This window comes from Carcharodon carcharias, chromosome 1 (genome assembly GCF_017639515.1).
Source record: "Carcharodon carcharias isolate sCarCar2 chromosome 1, sCarCar2.pri, whole genome shotgun sequence".
NCBI classification, from domain to species: domain Eukaryota; kingdom Metazoa; phylum Chordata; class Chondrichthyes; order Lamniformes; family Lamnidae; genus Carcharodon; species Carcharodon carcharias.
Window position 1 is genome coordinate 123,902,560 of NC_054467.1, and position 26,332 is coordinate 123,928,891.

Here is a 26,332-nt window from a genome sequence, read left to right on the forward strand (position 1 = left end):
AGACTTCAGCCAAATTGAAAACTTGTATTGGCAAAGCTATCCAATTGAAGGGTATTACCGCTGTACCTATTATCATATGCACCAAACAGCACAACTCCCGGTGATAGTAGTAGAAGGCGAAGGGCCAAGCTCCTAGGTTGCAATTGGTTGAGGAAAATTAACCTTGATTGGCCAGTGAGATTTCAAAAGGAAGCAGGAAGAGTTCCTGAGTTGGGAAAGGAACAAGGCAGGGTAGTTCAGAATGAGCCTGGAGAGTCAAAGGACCTTAACAGGATGTGAAAGGAGTTTGTAGCCATTCAAAACCTGAAGAAATGAAGACCGTCTTAAACAACGACATAGAAGAACACCAGAAGAGACTCAAGGAAACTCTGCTGAATTATAGAATTCAAAATGAAACAAGTGAGCTTCACAAAGAAAAGGAAAACCTGTTGAAAGACCTTTACACACTACAAGGGATGCTTCAGGTCAAAGTTTGTACCTCTGGAAAATTATGAAGAGGAACAAGGAGAATTTAACATCTCTCTGACCAAACCGAAGAACCTGTTAGCAGAGAAAGTGCAGCAATGTTCAAGTTTCCAGGAGGAAGCCAACAGATACAAGAAGGAGACTGAAGAGCTGAAGAATCAGCTGAGTGAAACAAAAAAGGCATTAGAAGGAAAAGTCGTAGAGCTTCCTAAGATGGGAGCAGATAATAAAGTCATGGGTAGCTCAATTACTGAACTAAGAAAAGTTGAGATTTCACTTGAAAGAAGTTTGGTCGATTGTGAAGTCAAAATGAAGGCCAAGACTTAACTCTGTGGTAGCAAGAAGAAGACAAAAAGGAAGACGGTTCAGATAAGATAATGAACAACTCCCCCCCACACTACTATAGGTTCAACACCTTCAGAGTTACTTATGAAGCGACACCTTCAAATGAGATTAAGCCTGCTACTTTCCAATTTGGAGGGGAAGGTCAAGGGAATAAAAAAGTGACTCATGATTTGCATAGTTGAGAGCAAGAATTTACTGTTGGTGAAGCAGTATATGTTTGAAACTTCAGTGGTGGATCGAATTGGTCACCTGGTGTAATAGTTTCTGTGACTAGACCCTTGTCGTAACATGTAGAAGTGGAAGTCCAGATCACCCGCAAACGCATGGATCTTTTGAGAAGAAAGGAGATGCCCCAACAAAATTATGTTCTACCTGTAACCATTGTAGAACCTGTGGGCCCTGTTGAAATTGGTCAACCAAGGATAGACATACCAGATGTCTCTGTTGGAGTAGAAAATACTGAAATTCCTGTGTCTAAAGAGGTACCTGGTGTTGCTGCAGTTCCAGATACTGTGGATCCTGTAAGGGATTCGAAAATCATAGAGCTACAATGTTCCACCTGGATAAGGAAATCACCTGAGAGATTGAATTTATAATTCCATGAGCCATGTATATATTTGTAATGCCATGAGGGTAGCTGTTCTTGTCAATACGAACTGTACAACAAATTTAAATGAGGATGAATGTAGTAATTGTAGTTTTAAGGGATGCAGTGACTGTAGCTTTAAGACTTATTGTATAATATCATGTGACAGTGTGAATGAATCAGCTCTAAGTGTAGGGAGCCTTAGTGTTGGAGTTCTTCTTCTGGTTGTGGAGCTTGATGGAAGCATGTAACTGCTGCTAAAACCTGTAAATAAAGTTTGATGTTTCCAATGAGAAACTGGTCTGGAAAATCAAGTCCATTACAGTGTAATAATGGTGGGGAGGATGCTTAGGCGCTGGGGAGGTGCCAGTGCTTATTGGGCAGCTGCCTCCTTCAGATGGAAGATGGACCTGAGGAGGAAGATCTGAGAGATCAAGGAAAGCATTTCCAAACACTTGGGTTAGAGAGTAAAATGTTGTTATCACAACCTGTTACCGGTCATCTACTTTTTCTGTCTAATTAGTTAATGTATCATATCCGAACTGTTGTTTCTTAATAAACTTAATAAACCATCTTAAAATTACTTATGGCTAGTGGACAGTCTATTTAGGCATCTGTGGCCCCTGAACCCCAAAATCTTACAGTACTGCAACAAGTTAAGACTTTGCAGGAGATAGACCTGGCTGACAGTGAGTCCAAATGAATGTCAAGGACAAAACTCTGTTGCAGACAGAGAAAGAAAAGACAGAAATGAGATGCGAAAATGTAAATCCAACGCTAAAGTGCAAGGTACTAGAAGAAGATAAAGTTGAGCTGAATGTAAAGATTCAAAAGCTTGCAAAATAAAACAGTTTGTTTTATTGTTTGAAAGTAAAACAGCAAATAAATGTTTGGCTGAAATTGTGAAGCAAGTGGGTATGAAGATTCAATTTGCAAAATGTCAAGTTCCTGCAAGAACATGGCGGACACCATATAAAAAGAAAATTTGAGTCCACTTTAGGAATGAATGGAGTGCACATTCCCTTCTGAAAGAATAGGACAAACCCACAGTGTCTGGAAAAAGTAGGTGAGTTGTTAAGAAAGAGAAACACAACTCGAAGGAGTGCAAAAAGCAAATCAAATGGAGATAATCAAGTACCAGAAGCACAGAGTACAACTACCATTCCTCCAAATGTGACAGACCAAGATATTTAAGAACTGTCAAGCCTCAAGACCATCTGAATTTATAAAGTCAGGGACTTGAGCTGGAGAGCAGGGGTAGCCAGTAAAGATTGTATTACACACAATTGTTGAAAAAGAAAAGGGGATGTTGTATGATGTGCCTGTGTGCCATTCTATTGTAAAGGTGCTCGGCAGAGCAAGGGTTAACTTGGGAGAGAAGAATAGCACCAACCACAGTATGATGTGTAGAGTCACATGGTAATAGACTGAGAGTACAGTCTAGAAAGAAGTCTGGAACCTGCCTGCATAGAGGTAATGGCACCATGCATGATTATACCTCGGAGCTGTAAATAGTTAGAAGTTAACAATAAAGCATTCGCGTTTAAGTATACAAGTCTTAAGATCTAATCATTGAGACATCTAAAGAACACATATTACAATGCATCCTCCTCCCTTTCAGTGCCTTCATACCCCATTACCCCCAAGTGTGTCTGCTACCCCTTCCCATTCCCCCTTCCAGCCCCCTTCATACCCCATTACCCCCCACCATGTGTCAGCTACCCCTCCTGCTGGTCGCAATGCTGGTTTCTGTTGAGGGTACAGCCAGACCTGACAGCAGCTGCACAGTGGTGTCCTCCCAGAGTATGGAGGTTCCCACCATAAGCAGACTAACCCACTACGCTCAACAGTGTGACATTATACTGCCATTGCTGAACAGCGCTGTTACAGATAGGCTTTAAATGTTCCACTCACCTCAAAGTCATGAGCGAAGTGAGGGCTGACCGATGGATGCCACTCATTTTCAAATGTGTTTCAGACCAGTCTGAATACCACTGGCGTGACAAGATTGGAAGGGGGAACGTGATCCTGGCGAGTAGCATATTTAATGAGCATTCATGAGATGCTAATGAATGCAAATAGTGTTCTCGACAATGATCAGCAGGTTACCTGGTCTGCCTTCCACCCATCATGAAAGAGGTGAGGGGAAAATTGTAAACTGTTTTCCCACCAGCCAGAATATGATTTTTGTCCTCCCCCAAATTTTCCACTCCTGCCTGCCATAAAACCCACCATGGGTACGAGGGGGAATTCTGCCCATAGCATCTATTACTAACTGTAAGCTAGGTATCCTGGTGGTTGTCAGAAATATATCCCACTAAAAATCTTGAAAATATATGGAATTTGTTAATGAAGAATGAATTAGACAGCAGATGGTGCCAAATTCAAAATGAAGTATGTCACAATGGCATTAAGATAAATCAAACACCAGAAGGACATATATTTTAAGAAATGTTTTATTTACTTTATTTTTAATTTTAGATAAAGTAAGGACTTTGAAACATGAATGCACTTTTATTTTCAAAATGTTTAATTATTAAAATAAGTTTTACCACTTATATCAGACATCCACTTTATTTTCTAGTTTAATAATTATTGTACCACTTTGATATTTATAAGATGTGATTAACCTTTAACAGAATGTTATAGTCCCCTCCACTATAAAACTGCAAAGAATCAATCCTGGTAAGTTGCAGTATAATCAGGGGAATGATTCTATTCAAGAAGTAAGAATCTACATTGTATTGATAATCATTTAATAAATGGCTTTCATTGTTTCCTAAAGCAGACAGAAGCAGTTTTGTTTCACAATCGTTTTATTTTAAATCAATACAACAAGGGAAAATCTACTGTTGATTACCACTTGCTGTCCCCACCCCATCAGCTGTTGAATCAGCACTGCTCCATATTGAGCACCACTTAGAAAAAGCACTGAGGTTAGCAAAGGTACAGAATGTATTCTGGGTGGGGTACTTCATTGTCCATCATCAAGAGTGGCTCAGTCGCACCACTAATAACCAAGATGGCTAAATCCTTAGGAACATATTTGGCATATTAAGCCTGCAGCAGGTGGTGCGAGAACCAACATGAGAGAAAACCTACTTGACCTCATCCTCTCCAATCTACCTATAGCAGATGCATCTGTCCATTAATTTATTGTTAGGAGTGACCACCACACAGTCCTTGTGGAGACTAAGTCCCATCTTCACACTGAAGACACCTGCACATGTAGTGTGCACTATCTCCATACTAAATGGGATTGATTCAGAACAGATCAAGCAGCTCAAAACTGGGCATCCATGATGTGCTGTGCATCAGCAGCAGAATAATTTTATTCCACCACAATATGTAAGCTCAGAGCCCGGTACATCCCTCAGTCTACAATGATTATTAAGGCAAGGAACCAACCCTGCTTCAATGAGAACTGAGGAGAGCATGGCAGGAGCAGCACCAAGCAAACATAAAAATGGGGTGTCAACCTCGTGAAGCTACAAAACAAGACTAAATGTTAGCTAAAGTGGAAGCAGCATGCGATAGACAAAGCTAAGCAATTCCACAATCAATGGATCAGATCAAAACTCAGTCTTGCCACAGCCAGTTGTGAATTCTTTATTTTGTCATGGGATGTGGGTATGTGGGCGTCACTGGTAAAGCCAGCATTTTTTGCCCAACCCTAATTGACCTTGAACTGAGTCTCTTGCTAGGCCATTTCTGAGGGAAGTTAAGAGTCATTGCTGTGGGTCTGGAGTTACATGTAGGCCAGAATGGGTAAGGACAGCAGGTTTTCTTCCCTGAAGGAAGGACATTAGTGACCAAATGGGTTGCTATGACAATCAATGATAGTTTCATGGTCACAGTTACTGAGACTAGCTTTCAATTCCAGATTTTATTAATTGAATTTAAATCCCACCAGTTGCCGTGGTGGAATTTGAACCCTATTCCCCAGAGAATTAGCCTGGCCTTTGGGTTACTAGTCCAGTGACATTACCACCGTATCACTATCTTCCCCCATGATGGACAATCAAACAACTGATTTAAAGAGGAGGTTCCATGAACATCCCCATCCTCAATCCCCAACCCAGCATATGAGTGCAAAAGACAAGGCTGTAATTTTTACAACCATCTGCAGCCAGAAGTGCTGAGTAGCTGATCCATCCCTGTCTCACCCTGAGGCCCCAGCATCACAGATACCAGTCTTCAGCCAATTCACTCCATATCAAATCAAGAAATAACTGAAGGCACTGGATACAGTACAGGCTCTGGGTCCTGACAACCTCCCAGCTGTAGTGCTGAAGCCTTCTGTCCTGGAACCAGCTCCATCCCTAACTAAGCTGTTCCAATACAGGTACAATGTCAATCTATTGACAATCCACAAGAGTCAGGACAAATTCAATCTGGCTAATTACCATCCCATCAGCCTACTCTTGATCATCTGCAAAGTGATGGAAGGTGTTGTCAACAGTGCTGTCAAGTGGCACTTACGCAATAATAACCTATTCACTGATACCCAGTTTGGGTTCTGCCAGGGCCACTCAGCTACAGGCCTCATTATGGCCTTATTCCAAACATGGACAAAAGAGCTGCATTCCAGAGGTGAGGTGAGAGTGACTGACCTTAACATCAAGGCAGCATTTGATCAAGTGTAGCTTCATGGAACCCTAGTAAAATTGAAGTCAATTGGAATTGAGGAAAAGTCTAAGGACATACTTAACACAACCATCTTGGTTGTGGTTGTTGGAGGTCAGTCATCCCAGCCCCAGGACATCACTTCAGGACTTCCTTGGGGCAGTGCTCTCAGCCCAACCATCTTCAGCACCTTCATCAATGACCTTCTTTCATCATCGGGGTTTTCACCGATGATTGCGCAATGTTCAGTTCTACTTGCAACTCCTCAAATAATGGCATGGGCCATGCCCTTATGCAGCAAGACCTGGACAACATTCAGACTTGGGTGATAGGAGGCATGTTGGCATTGTCAGTGGACTGGTAATCCAGACACCCAGGGTAATGCTCTGGGAACCTGGGTTCAAATCCCACCATGGCAGATGGTGAAATGTGAATACAATAAAAATCTGGAATTAAAAGTCTGAAGATGACGATGAAACCATTGCCAATTGTTGTAAAAAAACCCATCTGGTTCACTGATGTCCTTTAGGGAAGGAAATCTGCTCTGTTTACCTGGTCTGGCCTACATTTGACTCTAGGCCCACAGCAATGTGGTTGACTCTTAATTGCCCTCTGAACAAGGGCAATGAGGGATGGGCAATAAATGCTGGCCTAGCCAGTGACATCCACATCCCACAACAAAATTTTTAAAAAAGTACCAGGTAATATTTGCGCCAGACAAGTGCCAAGAGCCTGACCATCTCCCCCTGACTTTCAACGGTGCTACCATTGCTGAATCTCCCCACCATCAACATCCTGGATTAGGGCAGGGGGTTACCATTGATCAGAAACTGAACTGGACAGCCATAATAATCAGGGCAAGGGAGAGAAATCATGGACCCTGGTGCTTCTTCTTCTTCTAGGCCCCTTAATCCACGCCACCCCCCAACCCTCCCACTCAATCATACATGATATTTTTTCCCTTTTCAATATTTACCAATCAATTCACCAAACAATCATAAAAAGGTTCTAGTAAAATGATGATGCCCATTTTTGGCATTGTCTGATATATCTGCAGCCTGGGTCATTAATATTAAGAGCAGCAACAATATAATGCAGCGTTAGTTTGTGTGCGCCCAAAAGGTGGTCCCACTGCAACTATTAAACAAACTGGACAGTATAAATTTTACTTAAACAGCATCCTGCAATATTGTTAATTTTACAGAAAAATATCCCATTTGTTATTTATAACACAGTGCTGATGATAACACTGATCTCCATGACTTATTAACATGTTCTTCACATTGTACCATATGGACACAGTGACAGTAAATTCATATTTGAGGGAAAGATTCAATATTTGTAACCCAAGTAAATTGCACAAGACCTTTTCCATTCTGTAGAAGAAGTAGACTTTTTCCTGCCTGGGTGCATGACAATATTCAATATAATTATTTCATACAAAGGGTGGAATTGGATTTTACCTTATCAGTAATTTCACAGGGTAGAATGATCAAATGACTCCTGAGCAACAAAGTGGAATTATTGAACAACATATGTCTTCACTCAGTGAAAAGCATTGGAGCTTTTCAACACAACTTTTAAAAGGCCAGAGGGCAAAGACTGATTAGTTCACCATTGATTTTTTGATCAGCGAGTCTGAAGAATCTGCTAATTGCTACTTTTCACTACAATATATTTTCAACTGTCTACTGTGCAACACAATTTTATCACAATATTTAAATACCTCAAAACCTCATAAAAAGCACCAAGATAGTGTGGGATAATAGATAAGTAGACAAAAGGACAAGACTGAAGTCAATGGAAAAGACTCTTGAGAATCCTGTACAGTATAAAACAGGTTATTGATTCACTATGAGCCTATTATGCACTCCTGTCCTGGAAATCTCATCCCACAAATCCCATTCACAGTAAATTTTCATTAGCAACAAAATAAACAGAACCCCAGCCATGATTCCACCCTCTGTGCACGAGATAATTATGGATGTCAAAGGCCATCTGGCCCAGCTCATCTCATCCACTTAGAATGACATAAAGCCAAATGCCCTTACATATTAGGAGCAGGAGTAAGCCATTCAGCCCCTCAAGCCTGCTCCACCATTTGCTAACATTGTACCAGCGATTACAACTTAATTGGCTGTAAAGTGATTTGTGACATCATGCAAATTGCTGTATAAGTGTAGGTTTTATCTTCTTTCATTACATCTGCTGCAATAAACACAATGACTGTAGCAATGGTCAAATTGGAGGCCCAGTGCTGACTTGTTAGGGATAATTAATCACAAATCAATTAACTGATGTTCACTAAAGTGGCTACAAAAAGTCACTGCATTAACAAAATGATTCAACTAATACAACCTTACCATTCTGACTTATCTGACATCAGCCCACAATATAACATAAATGGCACCTGCCCCTTTTGCGCTAATGACACTACCCCCAGGATTTGTTAATCAGGGATCCACCAGCAGCTCAGAAAAAATGTAGACTGAATTGTTGATCTGAATTTTTCAAAGAATGATACATGGTACAAAGATTCAGTACAGCCTTAACTCAAGAATTGTTCCCCCTTCCCCAGAAGCTGGCCTACAAATTGTATTGCACACTGAGAATGAACTAAAAGTGACACCCTCACCTCCCTAACCCCCCCAACCAACTCCTCCACATGACCTCCTACACCACAGCATCCCCCACCACCCATGCACACACCCTGCACACTATCACCACCCACTCCCACCTCTCCACCCTAACTCATATATCTCCCACTCCCACACCACCCATCCCCACACCCACACCCTCACCAGCCCCCCACCAGCCCCCAACTCCTCCACTCACCAACTGCTCACTAAACCGTGCTCCACTGCCATCCCACCACCACACCTCCCACCTACCACTCCCCAACTAGAACCTGGGCCCCAGTGTTTGGCACCATCTGCACTCCCCTCGCCTGGGCACTGGTAACAATACTGTGGCTACAAGAGTAAATCAGAGGCTTGGAATTCTATAGCTAGTGTCATGAAGAGATATTAATGAATATAATGTTGGAAATTATTTTAAATTGGACTTGTAGTAGGGTCTGTGTCTGTGGGTGTGACTGTGTGTGTCTTAACTGGATTGAAGCCAGTTAGTCTGGATGCTTTGATGTATACTAGTTTTGAGATGTAAACAGTAAGTAGAGGGTACATTTGCATTTTGTTGAATAAACTGGGGCTGAAATCATGCACCTAGCTAGGGGACACCAAGTAATATGTTTAAATGACTAATAAAATTGGTACTATGAAAGGGTTTTATTCTTAGAAGAGATGGAGTTCAGGAGGCCTGGTGATACAATGAGAAGTTGCATTCAAAGGGAAGGCTGGGTATATACAGAAGAGTTTTGTGTGTGGAAGTTAGAGGCATGGAAGATGTAAGCCATCTGTAAGCCTACAACTGTACAAAGGAACAAAATTGAAAGGAACCTCATTTTGAATTTGTAAGATAAAATGTACTTTGCCTGGTGTCTGTATAAAGTCTATGGGTTGTTGTTGTCTTGGGGAAGATTACCTGGGAGTGATTAATTTGGCTATTTGTTTAATAGTTATTATGGTAGTAATTTGTAGACATGTGTACGTGTTAAATACCTTGAAAAATTAATAAATGTTTAATTTAATTTAAATAAAAAATCTCTGGAGGCTTGGTGGTTTCATTTCTAAATTCAGAGTTGCATCTTAAACATACCAATTGAAAGTATAGATTATGACAATTGTTTAAACTTTCCCTCTAGGATTTTAAATAACTCAGTCTTTACCAACTGCTGTGTCATAACAATTGAGGGCTCTTGGTGGGATAATATTTATAATTCCTTGATTGGTTTGGAACTGGTGAATCTTAATGTTACAAGTACGAGAAGCACTATGAATTCAGGAGTTGGCGAGGCTTTTTAGAAGTGGTGAGTGGTGAGAGCAAGATGGCTTTGGCGATCGCTAAAACTTGTCTGGGAGTAGAAGATATTACTCTGATTGGGTTGCAGAAAATAACCAAGAGTAAGTTAACAGAGTTGTCAAATAAGTTAAAATTGGAGTTACCTGCAGGGGCTAGGAATCAGATATAATTAAAAGTACAGCACAGCATCTACATTTGAAAGTGATACCTGACACTAGTGAGTCACAGCTGGAGGAAGTGAGTCTTCAGTTTTAAAGAAGAAGCTTGAATTTGAACAAGCAAAGGAACTGAAAAAACTTGAATTAGAAGTAAAGGAAAGGGAAATTGCCGTTAAAAGGGAGCAAGTAGAAAGGCAGGAGAAAGAAATTTCAGGAAAGTGAGAAAGAGAGAGAAAGAGAATATCTGCTTAAAAGGTTGGAAGTTAAAAAAAGAGATCTCGGATTCTGAGGAGAGTTCTGATGATGAAAAAACCTTTAATCTAAAACCGAGTGGGGAGATGTTTAGACGTGTACAAACTCTTCCAAAGTTTGAGGAAAAACTTGTTGAAGCATTCTTTATTTCATTAGAGAAGGTAGCTAAACAAATGAAATGGCCACAGGAGTACAGAGACGTTAGTATTACAGTCTAAGTGGCTGGGTAGAGCGCACGAGGTATATGCTTCGCTGTCTGAAGACGTATCGATGAATTATGATGTGGTGAAAAAGGCAATTTTAAGTGCATATGTGCTGGTTCATGATGCATACAGGCAGAAATTTAGGAATATGAGAAAACAGCCTGGGCAAACTTATATTGGAGTTTGAGAGAGTAAATCAAAGTAATTTTGACCTGGTGGATATGGGTGATAAAAATAGAGACAACATTTGCAGCTCTTAGGGAAGTAATTCTTTTGGAAGAATTTATAGAATCAATCCTTTCAGTAGTGAGAACTCATGTCGAGGAACAGAGAGTTCAAACTGTACGACGAGCAACAGAGATAGCTGATGATTATGTGTTAGTTCATAGAGCTAAACATTTTTTCTGTCACACTTTCAAATCAGAAAAAGATAGAAAATGGGAAGGTGAAAGGAAGATAGGTAGTCAGGGAAGAGAAGGAATAAAAACAAAAAAACTGCGGATGCTGGAAATCCAAAACAAAAACAGAATTACCTGGAAAAACTCAGCAGGTCTGGCAGCATCGGCGGAGAAGAAAAGAGTTGACGTTTCGAGTCCTCATGACCCTTCGACAGAACTTGAGTTCGAGTCCAGGAAAGAGCTGAAATATAAGCTGGTTTAAGGTGTGTGTGTGGGGGGCGGAGAGATAGAGAGACAGAGAGGTGGAGGGGGTTGGTGTGGTTGTAGCGACAAACAAGCAGTGATGATCTGCTTCTATCACTGCTTGTTTGTCGCTACAACCACACCAACCCCCTCCACCTCTCTGTCTCTCTATCTCTCCGCCCCCCACACACACACCTTAAACCAGCTTATATTTCAGCTCTTTCCTGGACTCGAACTCAAGTTCTGTCGAAGGGTCATGAGGACTCGAAACGTCAACTCTTTTCTTCTCCGCCGATGCTGCCAGACCTGCTGAGTTTTTCCAGGTAATTCTGTTTTTGTTAGGGAAGAGAAGGCTTGGCTGGGAATTCCCAAGAAGTTTTTTCTCAGAATAAAAAGGAGGGTTCTGAGGGAAGGAGTGACATTCAAAATTTGAGGTGTTTTCATTGTAATAAAGTGGGGCACACGAAGTCAGTGTGTGGGAAATTGCAGGAAAAATCTGTTTGAATTATTGGGCTACCAAAAAGTTCTGGATGTAAAAGTACTGTGAGTTCTAGAGTTCAGCAGATGAAAAGCCAATGGTTTGTGAATAGGTAAAACATGGAGAATCAGTGATAGGTAAAGAAGTGGGAATGTGTTCACAATTTACCCAAGAGAATTCCGAGGAGCAGATTGCAGAAATGTTTAAAGACATTTGAGTGGGATTTGCCGCACCCGCCCACTGCTGGGATCTTCCAGTCCCGCCGCAAGTCAATGGACTTCAGGCTAGGGCACTGCCTCACCCATGGTGGGCCCCGCCCGTGACAGGGCTGGAAAATCCCGGCCTTTGTGTATGAAAGGAAAGTCTTTCCATATGTAGAGGGTGGAGTAGGGAAAGACATTTAAATTTGAAGAGACACAGGGGCTAGTCAATCTTTAATGTTGTGGGATAGTGATATTTGTTGTTCAGAGGGAAGAGCTGGTAATAATAAGTGGGGTTCATGGAGATACTAAACCTATTCCATTGTGGAAGCTACTTAAAGAGCAAATGGAAGACAGGTGAAGTTATTGTTGGGGTGGTGGAAAAATTGCCCATTGCAGGGGTTCAATTTATTCTGGGTAATGGTATAGGGTGATGCCTAGGATAGTTTAGCAGCCTGTAGAAGTGTCTTCAACAGAGATGTTACAGAGGGAATATCCTGGATTGTTTCTTGATTGTGAGAAAAGGTCTTTGGGAAGACAAGATAAACGACAAGGGCAGGTAGTTCAAAGGCAAGAAGGAGGTGTCAAAATCCAATTAGCTGGCACTGTGTTTGATTAACGTTGTTCAGGAGGACAATTTAACTGAAGTGTTTAATTCTAGGAGGTTAGTGGAATTACAGAAACATGATTTTCAATTAAAGCAGTTACATCATAATGCTTATTCAGAAACAGAAGCAAAATGTATTGCAGTATGTTATTTATCTTAAGGGAGATATTTTGATGAGAAAATGGAGGCCGGATCATGTCTCAGCAAATGTAAACTGGAGTGAGCTGCATCAGACTGTTATCCCATTAGGTACAGAAATGTGATTCTGAGGATTGCTCATGAAATTACAATGGGGGAACATTTAGGAATTAGGAAAACAAAGGAAAAGATACAGAGGTTTTTTTTTGGCCAGGATTGCATAGGGATGTAGTCAAATTCTATAGAACATGACATACATGCCAAGTAACAGGAAAACCACAAGCAGTGATTAAGCTGGCACCTTTAATCCCAATACCAGCATTTGAAGAAACTTTTATTAGGGTCATGATTGAATGTGTAGGACCCCTCCCTAAGACTAAAAGTGGAAATCAGTACTTACTAACAATAATGGATGTGTCTACCAGGTTTCCTGAAGTGATACCTTTAAGAAATATTACAACCAAGAAGATAATGGAGGAACTAATTATATTTATTTACAAGATACGGTTTACCTAAGTAAATACAATCAGGTCAGATGTCAAATTTCATGTCACAGCTGTTTAAGGAAGTAATGAACAGTTTGAGGATAAAACAGTTTAAATCAACAGCTTATCATCTGAAGCCACAAGTAGCTTTAGAAAGATGGCATCAAACTTTTAAAACTATGATCAGAACATACCATTAGTATTATCCACAGGATTGGGATACAGGAATTCTATTTTTGTTATTTGCTATTAGAGACATTCCTCAGTTTTAGTCGTTTTGAACTCATTTATGGTCATGAGGTAAGGGGACCACTGAAATTGTTTCACGAGAAATTGGTGGGTCAAAATTCAGAAACTATTCTCTTGGGTTATGTATCAAATTTCAGGGAGAGATTGAATAGAGAATGTCAGTTGGCTAGGGAACATTTAAAGAAATCACAGCAAGTGATGAAAGTGAAGGCACATAAGAAAGCTAAAGCTCGCAGTTTTGTTTCTGGAGAGAAAGTATTAGTTTTGCTACCAGTATTAGGTGATTCATTAAATGCAAGATTCAGTGGACCTTACAGGATTGAAAGAAGCTGAGTGAAGTAAATTATTTAATAAATACTCCAGATAGAAAAAGAAAGCAGGAGGGTATGTCATGAAAATATGCTTAAAAATTACTTTGACAGGGAAGAGGAAGAAAAAAAGGTATTAGTGATGCGGTGCTTGAAAATTTAAATGAAATATTGAGTCACCTTCCAAGAAAGTGTCAACGTGATTTGGAAAAGCTATTGCAGTCACGCAAACCTATTTGTGGGAATAAATTGGGAAAGACACATTTAGCCATACCTGATGTCTTTGTGCACGGTTCATCTTCAATAAGGCAACAGCCTTATAGATTAAATCTGGCAAAGTTATCACAAGTACAAAAATAAATTGATTTCATGACTCAAAATGATATCACTGAGTCTAGTTGAGTAACTGGAGTTTGCCTATTATGCTCGTACTGAAACCAGATGGAACACAAAGACTGTTTGTGGACTATTGAAAGGTGAATGCGGTGACAAAAGTGGATTCATTCCCCATACCAAAGTTGGAAGATTGCATTGAGAAAGTGGGACAATCAAAATTTATCACAAAGATTGAAGCACTAAAAGGATTTTGGCGTGTGCCGTTGTCCGAGAGAGCAAAGCAGATATCAGCTTTTGTAATGCCAAGTGGACTACATCAGTTTAAAGTCATGCCATTTGGTATGAAGAATGCACCTGTGACATTTCAAAGACTGACAAACAAAGTAAATGCAGGTCTAAGCAATTGTGCTGTTTATATTGATGATCTAATAGTTTTCAGTCCTACGTGGAGGAGCACTTACAGGATCTGGAAGGTTATTTTTCTTGATTACAAGAAGCTAATTTGGTGATGAATTTGGCTAGAAGTGAATTTGTAAAAGCACAAGTTACATATCTGGGCCATACCATTGGACATGATAAGGTGGCTCCAAGAGATGCGAAAGTCAAGATTATCATGGATTTCCCAGTGCCCACAACAAAACGAGAAGTTTTGAGATTTCTGGGAATGAGTGGATTTTACCAGAAATTTGTACCAAATTTTTGCTGTGTAGTTGCTCTACTAATTGAACTATTAAAAAGGAACAAAAAATTTCAATTTGCACTGGAGTGTCAGAAGTCATTTGATAGTTTGAAAGCTGTATTAACTATGACACCAGTGTTGGCAGTACCCAATTATGCCAAGCAATTCAAGCTGGCCACTGACGCAAGCGATATAGGCATTGGGGCTATATTGTTACAAGAAGATGACACTGGAATTGAAAAACCAACAGGCTATTTCTCATGGAAGCTGAATGCACAACAGAGAAGATATTCAACAATCGAAAAAGAGACCTTGGGTTTGGTGTTAGCATTGCAGCATTTTGAAAGTTACGTTGCCAACAATTCATCAGAAACAATTGCTTATGCAGACCATGATCCTATAGGGCTGAATTTTCTGTTTGTTGGGTGGGCGGGGCTGACCCAATCGCAGGTGGGCACGGAGCTGATTGCCGCTGGCAATCCAGGCCGCACCACAATTTTGCGTGGGCCGGCCAAATAAGGCCCACCCAGCGCATTTTGCACTCCCGTGAAGAACAAGATTTTTACAATTGCGGCGGGCGTGTACAGACCTCCAGTTCCAATGGGGAACAGGCAGTCTGTATAAAGAAAGGCCAGGCAGCCTCCTTTAGGCTGATCACCATGGCCAGCTACAGGTGCAGGGGACCTACACAGCGGACTCCGATGGAGGGAAGGCCATAGGAGGAGGGCAGGTCAGAGGAGGAGAGCAGGCTGCAGGGTAGGCCAGTGAGGGGCCAATGTGCCCCTCTCTTCTCTGATACCTATCTTGCTGCCCTTCTCGAGGAGATGGTAACATGTCGAGAGGTCCTGTTTCCCGAGAATGGGAGGAGGAGGGCCCCCCTCGTTACCAAGTGCGTCTGGCTGGAGGTGGTGGAGGTGGTCAGCTCCCTACATGGTGTCCATCGAACAGGGACCCAGTGCCGCAAACGCTTCAATGATTTGTTGCACTCTGGAAGGGTGAGTACCATGTTGGTCTTGGCCATTTGACCCAGCAGGTAGCCTTAGCCTTTGTGGGACCCCCCCGCCAGGTTTTAGTGTTGTTACTGCATTGGGCGTTTGGCGCATGCTGGGTGGACAAACAGATAGTGACCATGCTTACATCAGCCTTAGTGGTTGAAGAGAAGATGGGTTCTCCCTGTATCATATGTTGGTGTTTGTCGCATTTGAGTAGTCTGGGGGCAACCTGCAGTAGAGGCAGCTAGACAAATACTTAGAACACCAACATATGTCTTATTGATGATGATGAGATGGTGGAAGGGGAGCCAGGCACCAGTGCAGCAACTACCACATCGATGGGGAATATAATGTCGGCTAGTGTCCCGGGATACAGTGGAGAGGGCACTTTACAATCGCTGGAGGAGATGGCACAGATGGAGAGTGCCGATGGCGCCATCAGCCGGAGGACCGCAGGGGATCAGGCACGTGCTGAGTTAGGCTGTGATGAGGTGCCTCTGGAATTGTCCACCACGATGCAGCTGCAGGACAAGCGGCCGGTTGCGCGGGAGCATCTGGCAGTGTTGCATGAGGGTGTACTTCAGTTGGTCTCTGCGGTGGAGGAATCCAGGCAGAGTGTCAGTGATTGCATGAAAGTCAGGATAGAGCTTCAGGCTTCCTCCATTGAGAGATTGGCCACTCTCATGGAGAGGGACTTCCAAAGGATTGATCAGCATCTGACTGGGTTACGCTCGGACCTGCAAACCCTCACAGCAGTAATGGCCACAGGTGGTCATTGGCAATGTGGGAGATGTTCTGGGCACCAAGTGTCCCAGCTCAGTGCCCATCCATTTGCACTGAACAGGGAGGTCCAAAATGACCTCACATCGGCGCAGCAGCTGCCTGTCATTGCTGCGAGCTCCTCTCAGTGCACTCCGGATGAAGGCAGCAGCTCCTCTGCCCCTCTGCCAGTGATCGTTGCACCCGTTAAGGCTGCGACAACTGGGGAGCTGCCAGTTCTGGAACTGGCCACTCCCTCCTAGGCGAGGCCATCACAGGCTCCATGGGCCAGAGGACGCCCGTCAAGGTCATCGAGGCCAACAGGACAGCAGAGTCAGCAGGCTGTCTCACAAGCCAGTCCGAGCAATGGGGCGGCACCAAGATGAGGCACCCGCATCTGTAAGCATAAGGCACGTTAGGCACTTCACGGGTTTGTCACTGGTGCTCTTCTGTTGCCCCTAGGTTAGGGAATTTTTTTTTGTCAACGTCGGAGCAATGTTTTGTTATATTTTTGGTGGCACCATCTGATGGGTGGGAATAAAGTCCACATTTGTTACCATGGCTGAGGGTGTTTCCTTTGTGCTGCATTTGGATGTTTCACAGACATATCATGAGTGTTTGAGTGGACATTGATGTTTCTGTATTAAGCCCTTAGTTGCTGCTGATGATGTGGAAGATGAAGTGCCGCGTATGGATGCGCCAGGCAATGCTGGTCCTGCAGATCCAAGTGTGTGGAGCTAGCTGAAGGTTCATTGGATTAAAGTGTTCCGGAGATCCCTGCCTCCTTGATGTAATAACGGGTCAGCGTGCTGCTCCTCATCATTGCCCTGTGCTTCCTCATCCTCTGAACCACTGCTGGAATCATCGTGTACAGCTGCATCCAGTGCGTCAAGGTCTTCATCGTTAACTGTCCCCCCTTTCCAGTGCAAGGTTGTGCAGAGCGCAGCATGCTATCACTGTCACAGAGATGCGATCCGGGGGGGTACTGGAGTGTGCCCACTGAGCGGTCCAGGCATCGGAAGCGCACCTTGAGAAGACCGATGGCTCTCTCCACCACAGCCCTTGTGGTGCCGTAGCTCCTATTGTAGCGCTCCTCAGCTTCTGTTCTTAGATGGCAGAGGAGCATCATGAGCCCCCTCTGAGGGGATAGCCCTTGTCACCCAGCAGCCATCCATCCAGCTGAGCCGGAGGACTGAAGAACCAGGCACCTATGAGTGTCTGAGGATGTAGGCATCTTGGGAGCTGCCTGGGTACCTTGCACAGACTTGCAGAATCTGCATCCTGTGATCACACACTATCTGCACGTTCATGGAGTGGAAGCCTTTCCTGTTGACGAAGGCACTGGGTTCACCCACTGGCACCTTGATGGCCACATGTGTGCAGTCTATTGCACCCTGGACACAAGGGAAGCCAGCAATGGCCGCGAAGCCTCTGGCTCCCTGTGCATGACTTGCCTAGTCACAGCGGAAGTGGATGAAGGTCAATGCACGTCTGAACAAAGTGTCTGTAACCTGCTTGGCACAAGCGTGGACAGCTGATTGGGAGACACTGCAAAGGTCACCAACATGGAAGGAGCCAGATGCATAGAAGTGGAGGGCAACTGTGAGCTTCAGAGCTGCTGGCATGGGGTCTCCGTCCACACAATTAGGAGATATCTCAGGGCCAATCATCTGACAGATGTAGTTGACTGTTTCCCTTGAGAGTCGGAGCCTCCTTTGGCACTGCAACACAGACATATTGAGATAGCTGCTTCACTGCCTGTATACCCTGGCAGCAGGATAGTGGCGTCTTCTGCAGCCCCTTCCACCTTGGAGTACCTCTTGGCCCTGCACCCCTTGTGTCTGTGCCTGGTCTCCCAAAGGTGGCTCCCCTGGAGGCTGATTGTCCAATCCTGGCCTCCTCCTTATTCTAGCCCTCCCTTCGTCCTCAGAGGAGCTGCATCCAGTGGAGATGTCTGAACCGTACCCAGGCTAAATGGAGGCCTCCGGAAAGCTGCAAGCTCGATAAAGATTCCTGACTGCAAAGTGCTGAGCTGAAGCTTCAAAGTACATAGAAAGCTGTTGGAAATCGATTTGAACTGCTACCAATCACACAGGCAAGTTTAAAACACTTGCTGCATTAAATACTTCACATAAAACATTGACAACTCCACTGAGCCCACATATCCTGCCTGTGGATGAGTTTTGTTAAAAAGTCACTTACCCACCTGCTTGTTGCGCCCGTGCGCCGAGCCAAAGATCACATGGGCACCTCAAAATCAGCGTCGATTGCCGAGTTAAGGGCCTTAACAAGCCCCTAAATTAATGACGTGCGTGTGTTGCACTTCATCACGGGCGCACCAGGTGGAGTCTAATATTACAACTATTTAATCCATGGGTTATACATGTTGCTGGTAGAAAAAATCTCTTCACAGAAGCATTATCAACAGTTTGAAGCTTAAAGGAAAACTGGACATATCAAAACATCTGGGCACTGAACAAGAGTGATTTCTGTTGATATAAAGGACTTGTGTATATATGTTGTTATGTTAATGCATGCATCTGATAGTGTAATAAGTATAGGGGATAGTGTGAGATGGGTTATTAAAAAATGAAGCCGTCTTTTAGAATTATGACATTTATTTTTTGATAGGGAGGGGTTGTCATGAAGAGATATTAATGTATATAATGGTGTTGGAAATTATTTTAAATTGGACTTGTAGTCGGGTCTGGGTCCGTGGGCGTGAGTGTGTGTGTTTTAATTGGATTGAAGCCAGCTAGTCTGGGTGCTTTGATATATAGTAGTTTTGAGATGTAAACAGTAAGGTAGAGGGTACATTTGCATTTTGTTGAATAAACCATTCAAAGACTGGGGCTGAAATCATGCACCTAGCTAGGAAACACCAAGCAATATGTTTATATGACTAATAAAATTGGTACGCGGAAAGGGGTTTTATTCTTAGAAGACGTGGAGTTCAGGAGGCCTGGTGATACAATGAGAAGTTGCATTCAAAGGGAAGGCTAGGTATATACAGAAGGGTTTTGCGTGTGGAAGTTAGAAGCATGGAAGATCTAAGCCATCTGTAAGCCTACAACTGTACAAAGGAACAAAATTGAAAGGAACCTCATTTTGAATTTGTAAGATAAAATGTACTTTGCCTGGTGTCTGTATAAAGCCTATGGGTTGTTGTTGTCTTGGGGAAGATTACCTGGGAGTGATTAATTTGGCTATTTGTTTAATAGTTATTATGGTAGTAATTTGTAGACATGTGTATGTGTTAAATACTTTGCAAAATAAATAAATGTTTAAGTTAATTTATATAGAAAACATCTGGAGGCTTGGTGGTTTCATTTCTGAATTAAGAGTTGCATTTCAAACATACCAATTGAAATTATAGGTTATGACAGTTGTTTAATGTTTCCCTCTGGGATTTTAAATAACTCAGCCTTTACTAACTGCTGTATCATAACATGAGTAACTCACCTCCTGACTACCCAAAGCCTATCCACCATCTACAAGGCACAAGGCAGGAGTATGATGGAATACCCCGCATTTGGCTGGATGAATACAATTCATTTTGCCTCTAAGGCCAATGATGATATGGCTTCCAGGAGATCCTACACTCCCAGACCAACAATTTCCCTGATGAAAAAGACATAAAAAAACAACTAACCTGAATACAGTAGTGAGCCCTTTAAATAGCACTGCTGAGGAACCCTTCTTCCCTGTTAGCATCCTGGGTTGCTGAATGAGTATACCACATGGTGATTCAGACACTGGGACAGCCCAATTTCACAAAAGAGACCTATAACAAGGACACGTGGTTAAATATTGAATGAGGCTTCTTAATACTTCCTAGGCATTGCCTGGACACCTGCAGTGGAAACCAATCCAATTTTGTGGGTAATACACTTTCAATGTAAAATGAGCACAAATGGACCTTTAGCAAACATTTGATGCCTTAAAACAGGTGTGCTACAATCAAATTTTCAGATTACAATTATATCCTTGACCTTGGCTATCAGTTATCCACCTAATGAATAGCTTAATGACAGGAGAATCTTTATAATCACTATCACAATTACTGGATCGGAGAGCAGGAACCATTCGGTCTGCTGTTGTGCACCACTCCCATCTAACAGCAGCACTATATAGGAACAGGAATAAGTCATTCAGGCTTATCAGTCTCAGTTTTGAAAATGCCAATTGATCCAGCACCTCCAAACTTTTGTGGAAGTTAGTTCCACATTTCCACCACCTTTTGTGTGAAAATTGGTTTGTAATTTCAGTCCTGAAAAGCCAGCTCTAAATCTAAGAATGTACTCAGCTTATTCTGAATTCCCCCACCAGAGGAAATAGATGCACCCACTCTATTGAATGCCTTGATACTTTAAATAATAGAAGAAAAACAAAATCCTGCTGATGCTGGAAGTCTGACATAAACACAGAAAATGCTGGAACTAACTCAGCAGGTCAGCAGCATCAGGGAAACAGTGTTAACGTTTCAGGCGGTTGACCTTTCATCAACACTGGAGGAAGTTAGAGACTTAAATTTTTAAGCAAGCACACAAGTCGGGCCAGAGGAGGAGGTGAGGAAAAAACAAAAGGCAAGGTCTAATCGAAAGATGAGATGCTGTTTCTTGCGCTTATGTTGAGGTTGATATTAAGATCTCAGCACAAGTGGCACCGAAGCAGAATGATGTCAGTATTCATTAGGTGAGTATGCACAAAACCCTCTATGAAAATGGCCTCTGGTGGAAGTGGGCGCATAAATCGTCAATCCAGTTTGTTAGTTTAGGAGGCCTCATAGTGACCAAAACAGATTGCAGAGAACAGATTTCCCCCATTGCCACTTGATAGAGCTGAGAAACTAATAGATATTCAACATGAAGCATAAATGGTATAGTCTGATCTAAAACAGAAATCCAAGTTGCAATGATAGATCATTACTTTCACAAGTTTGCAACAAAGACTTGCAGACAAGGAAAGTTCCTGTTTGGATCCCTCATCTGTGCTGAGGTAGCTGCCAACCAGGAAATAGCTAAGAATGCCAGGATTTCTTCTTCTTCAGTTCTGTGCCTAAAGTCTAGTCTGACACAGGGCACCACAATCTTCACCACGGATAGGGCAAGTAAGCAGGTCCCAACACCGCCCCAGGAGTAACAAGCCTCTTGTTTATGGAGGGAACAATCACCCAAAGTACCTGCACATTACCAAGTGATATGCTAAAAAAGTGCGCAATTGCAAATGAGTTGAGGGCAGGGTTGGGTTTTCCTGTGATGTCACTGCAGTTGAATAGCTTACAATACTCATTCTCAAGGCTCACATATAGAGTGGAAATTTCCGTGCCTGCTGGCGCTGGGCATGCTCGGCGGCATGAGCGGACAATATGGCAAGAAGGCCAGAAATTTGTGGTATAACATCGAGAAACCAGTTTGTGAGTGTCCACTCAGCCCGTCGATGGCCGGCCAGGTTTCCCGCCATCGGACATCGGGAACCCCATTGTAATAGATCAGCGTATCATTATAAGGTCAGCCCACTTGAATCATCACCTCATGCTGGATTGTTTGAGCACGTCATTGATGTGATTGCACACTGATGTGTTTCATAACAGCATATATAGGGCATACACTTGGCTGGCTGCACTTTGAGGGGAACTCGGAGGTGAGTGCACAGTAACGCTGCGCAGCGCTCACTAGGGTCACCCATAGGACTTCAGTGTTGAGGGCACATTGTGGGGGGGCGGGGTTAGGGCTGCCCTGTGGTTAAAGTGACTTGGGGATGCGGGCAAGGGCTGCCCTGTGGTTGAAGGTAGCGCACAAACATGTGTAGATTGGATGGGTAGGAGGCGGCCATACATTAGAAAAACTTTGTATAAAGTGACCATTCCTCTACAGCTGAGACAGTTCAGACGCGGCCACATTGACATGATTGGAATCGCGTCTCTAGCTTATCTGCCTACTCAAGCAACACAGAGGCATGAAAGTGCCACCAAGTGCTTCAGTACTTTTCATCCCTCGGGCAAATGTCTAGGGAACCAATCCGTCACATCTCTCAGCTACTGCAGGATTTGGTGCCAGGGGCACATGGAGGGCATCCTTTGCCAATGGCTATGCAAGTGACAGCGGAGCTCAGTTTTTACACCAGTGGCTCCTTTCAGGGCTCTACAGGTGACCTCTGTGGGATTTCACAAGCCTCCACCCACAAATGCATCCATGAGGTCACAGATGCCATCTTCGCGAAGGCACACAACTTTTCATTCTGCCTGGGACCAGGAGAGCCAGGATGCAAGAGCGATTGGATTTGTCCAGATCTTGGCTGTCCCACGGGTGCAGATCGGCTGCACTCATGTGGCGCTCAGATCTCTGTCACAATACAGGGTCATCTTTGTCAACCACAACGGATTCCATTCGTTGAATGTGCAGTTGGTGTGCGACCACCACAGACACATCCTGCAGGTCTGCGTGCAGTTTCCAGGCAGTGTGAACAACTCCTACATTCTCAGTTGGTCACAAATCCCTGATGCCTTCCAGGGTCTACAAAGGCTATGGAGATGGCTCCTCAGGAGCAAGGGCTACCCACAGAGGCTGTGGCTGGTGACACTCTAGCGGCGGCCTCAGACTGCAGCAGAGTGAAGGTATAATGGGGCTCAGGCTGCAGCTCGCAACTTGGTGGAGGAAACCATCGTGATGCTGATGCTAAAAATATGGCTCTGTTGCTTGGACCAGTCTGGTGAAGCCATGCAATATGGTCCACAGAGGGTGTCATGCATCATTGTCAACTGCTGTACCTTTTACAACCTGCCACCGCAACAGGGAGAGGAGCTGGCTGAGGAGGAGATGGAGGAGCAGGAGGTCTCCTCCGATGAGGAGGACATCAATGGTGATGAGGGTGAGGAGGTGCTTGAATTCAACAATGACAGTGATGAGGCCCTCGCACTGGCCAGATGAAGCAGACATGCTCGGGAGGCCTTCATAGCTGCTAGATTTGTGGAGGATGACAACAACATGCAAGAGGAGACAACATGGATCCTCACATTGCATCTATGAACGTTTGACTCCAGTCTGGCTTACGCTAGAACACATACCCTCTGTGAGAATGCTCCTGTCACTGAGACACAGTGGGGGCCTTAATAGTCACTTGATTGCAGGAGGCTGATGATGACATGCAGTGAGGACACTCCATAGGTCTTCATATAGCCCCTGAGAATGTCTGACTGCTGCCTGGCCGAGGGCAGCTCGCTTTTGCTCTGTGATCAGGTTCATATCATGGAGATGCAGCTTCCTCTGGAAGGCCCTGACTTGGAGGGCACTGGCCTTCTTTTGGGGTCCAGCTGTGTGGCAGTGGCACCCTCCTCAGCCTGTGGAGCTGGAGATTCTGAGGTCACAGAAAGAGGGGATTTGGATGGGCTGGACACTCCTGGAGTTACCTGGGTGGATGACCCTGGGGGCTACACCTGCTGATCCTCCTCCCTATGAGTGCCCAAGGACCACTGGCTGACTCCATGAGTGGAAGGGGTAGCTGGAGTGAGATCAAGCTGCCCAGCACCCATCTCTCATACACACTGTTGGAGGCCAACTATGGCATCCGTGATGGAGTTCAGCCCGCACAGCTCTGCAGGAGCGACATCCTGGACCAAGGTCTCCATGGCGGCCCCAATCCTACTAGTGTTGACCTCGGTGTGTTGGCATGCCGGCGCTATCACCTCAGCCTGAAGGGGGATGGACTCCTCCATCATGCCTTGCAATCTGAGGAGTGCAGCGGACATCCCTTCCTGATGTTGCTGAGCAAGCCTTTGCAGCTCCAGTAATTGTGAAATGACCGGCTCCAGAGGCTCGTCATCTGACTTGGACTCAGCAAATTTCTGGCCTCCAGCAGCCCTTAGAGTGCCGGAGACCTGGGAAGTCCCTGCCTCCACCTGCTGTGGATCAGGAAGTGTGACGCGCTTACCAGATTGTGACCCTCAGGCTACTCTAAAGCTAGGCCACATCGAGTTGTGTGTCTCTGCGCTGGTGGAGGGTGTGGGTAAGAACTGTAATGGGATTTCAAGGAAGATGCCTTCAGATTCCTCTTCAAAGGTTTCTTTGGGGCATTATTGGAGGCTCTGGGTCATGGACTCTGTCAGCTGTTTCCCAGATGTGCCTGTGAAAGCAAGGGGAGATAATTAGCACATGGCAGTGGCTTGTGAAACAGGACACATCACTCACAGCATGGTTGTCTGATGGATGTTGCGCTGCTGGATCCTCACTTGGTATAGCACAGCCAACCTCCCCGTCAGCACAGGACTGGTCCAGATACTTGCTGGCCAGGTGGATGGCTCTGTTTTCAAAGTCCGTGAGGACCTTGATTTCAGGCATTCCTGCACCAGTCTATGACCTCTCCATCCCCAGGAGGAAAAATAGTTCAGACCAGTTTTTACTAGTGTTCCATTTTAAGGCATAGAAGACCAGTTCAGACCAGTATTCTTATTTTCCAGTTTTTACTGTTTCTTCATTCTGGGTGTTGTATGCTAGCTTGTCTTGCATGAATAAAGATGGACACAGTGTAAGCAGGTCACCTGCGAGGCCAGGTGATAAGTATACCTGGCCTGTGTGGGTGGTGAGTGGTCCCATGGATGGGATGAGGACAATGAAGATGACTGTGAAAGAATGAATGGTGATGTCCCTTGAACTGACAGGGAGTGAGATCCCTGTGGATGTGTGATGGGTTAGTGAGTGTGTGAGTTGAATGTGATGAGAAGAATGAATTACGCTGGTGGAACGAAGGAGATCATTCACTCTCTTGTGGCACTGGGTGGCTGTCCTCTTTGGCAGGGTATTGGCACTGACCACTGCTGCCACTGCCTCCCAAGCTGGATGGATGATGTTGCTGCCCCACCTTTGGCCAGAGCTGGGGCAGAGGACATCATGGTGAGCCTCCACAGCGTCCAAAAGGAACTTGAGGGATGCATCATTGAACCTGGGGACTGCAGTCTTCTTGCCTTTAGGGGCCATGTCTTCCATGCACCAGTTGTGGGCCGGAAGCACTGAACTGTGCACACAGCTGCACTTTAAATATAGCGCCTGGTGTGATGAATCAGCGAGGTAATGGCATGGCGGGCAAATGAGAGCCCACCTGCCATGGAAATGGCGTGTTTCCTGGGAATGCATGACGAATGCAGAGGGTTTGGGGCAATATAGCATGAGAAGTTACCATTGTGGCCAGTGGGTAAAATGTTGTTTCCCCCGCTCACTATTGCACTTCGTGCAAATCTGGGACGCTTCTGCCCATAGAATGGCCACTTGGGTGAGGGAGGCAACAAAAACACATCACCAAGGAATCAAGAAAAATATATTAAAATATGTTCACAGAAAGGAAGTTAACTGATCATAATTGTGCAATAGATGCTTTGTGATATAGGGCAGACATTTCCAATTTTGAAATTAAATGCTGTGGTGGGCAGGTTCTGTGGCGTGTTTCTGCTGGTCGGACCATTGGGAAATCGCGCCCTATTTCACACTTCAAAGCTAGTTAATTATATTTAGTTGAGTATCTCTCCAAATCTCATGGTGAGTCAGGAACTGTTTCACAGAGTGCACGAACACAGGGTTCACCTTCCCAAAGATTAGGGTCTGGTGAATCATGAGGGTTGAAGGTGCAAGTCCAAATGCAGAACTTGCTCTCGATGTGACTGGTTGAAAGGCCTTTCAGTGCACTGGCATTCCACTAAGGGACAGGAAATATGTGGCTGTCTCCCATTGCCTACACCTTATTCCTCCAGGGATCCTGTGGCTATCACTGTGACATGGGCACATCTTCCACGTCGTGTTTCTTCGATGGCATCTTCATGAGGAGGCTGGCCCTCATCTCCCTCTTCAGGTTCTTGCCCATCCTGCTCTTCATCATCCCAGGATCTCTCAGCTTCCTCCCATGCCTCCCTCTGGTA

General features: G+C 44.2%; 1 protein-coding gene across 1 annotated transcript in view; it reads left to right on the forward strand.

Moving 5' to 3' along the window:
• The first annotated feature begins 311 nt into the window (after positions 1 to 311).
• The window catches only part of LOC121275256 (sodium-dependent phosphate transport protein 2B-like), a 68,452-nt gene continuing 42,431 nt past the window's right edge, over positions 312 to 26,332 (forward strand). The window contains exons 1-2 of the mRNA XM_041182686.1: positions 312 to 399; positions 1,105 to 1,331. Of these exons, the coding sequence (XP_041038620.1) occupies positions 312 to 399; positions 1,105 to 1,331 (315 nt within the window). The remainder of the gene's footprint in view (positions 400 to 1,104; positions 1,332 to 26,332) is intronic.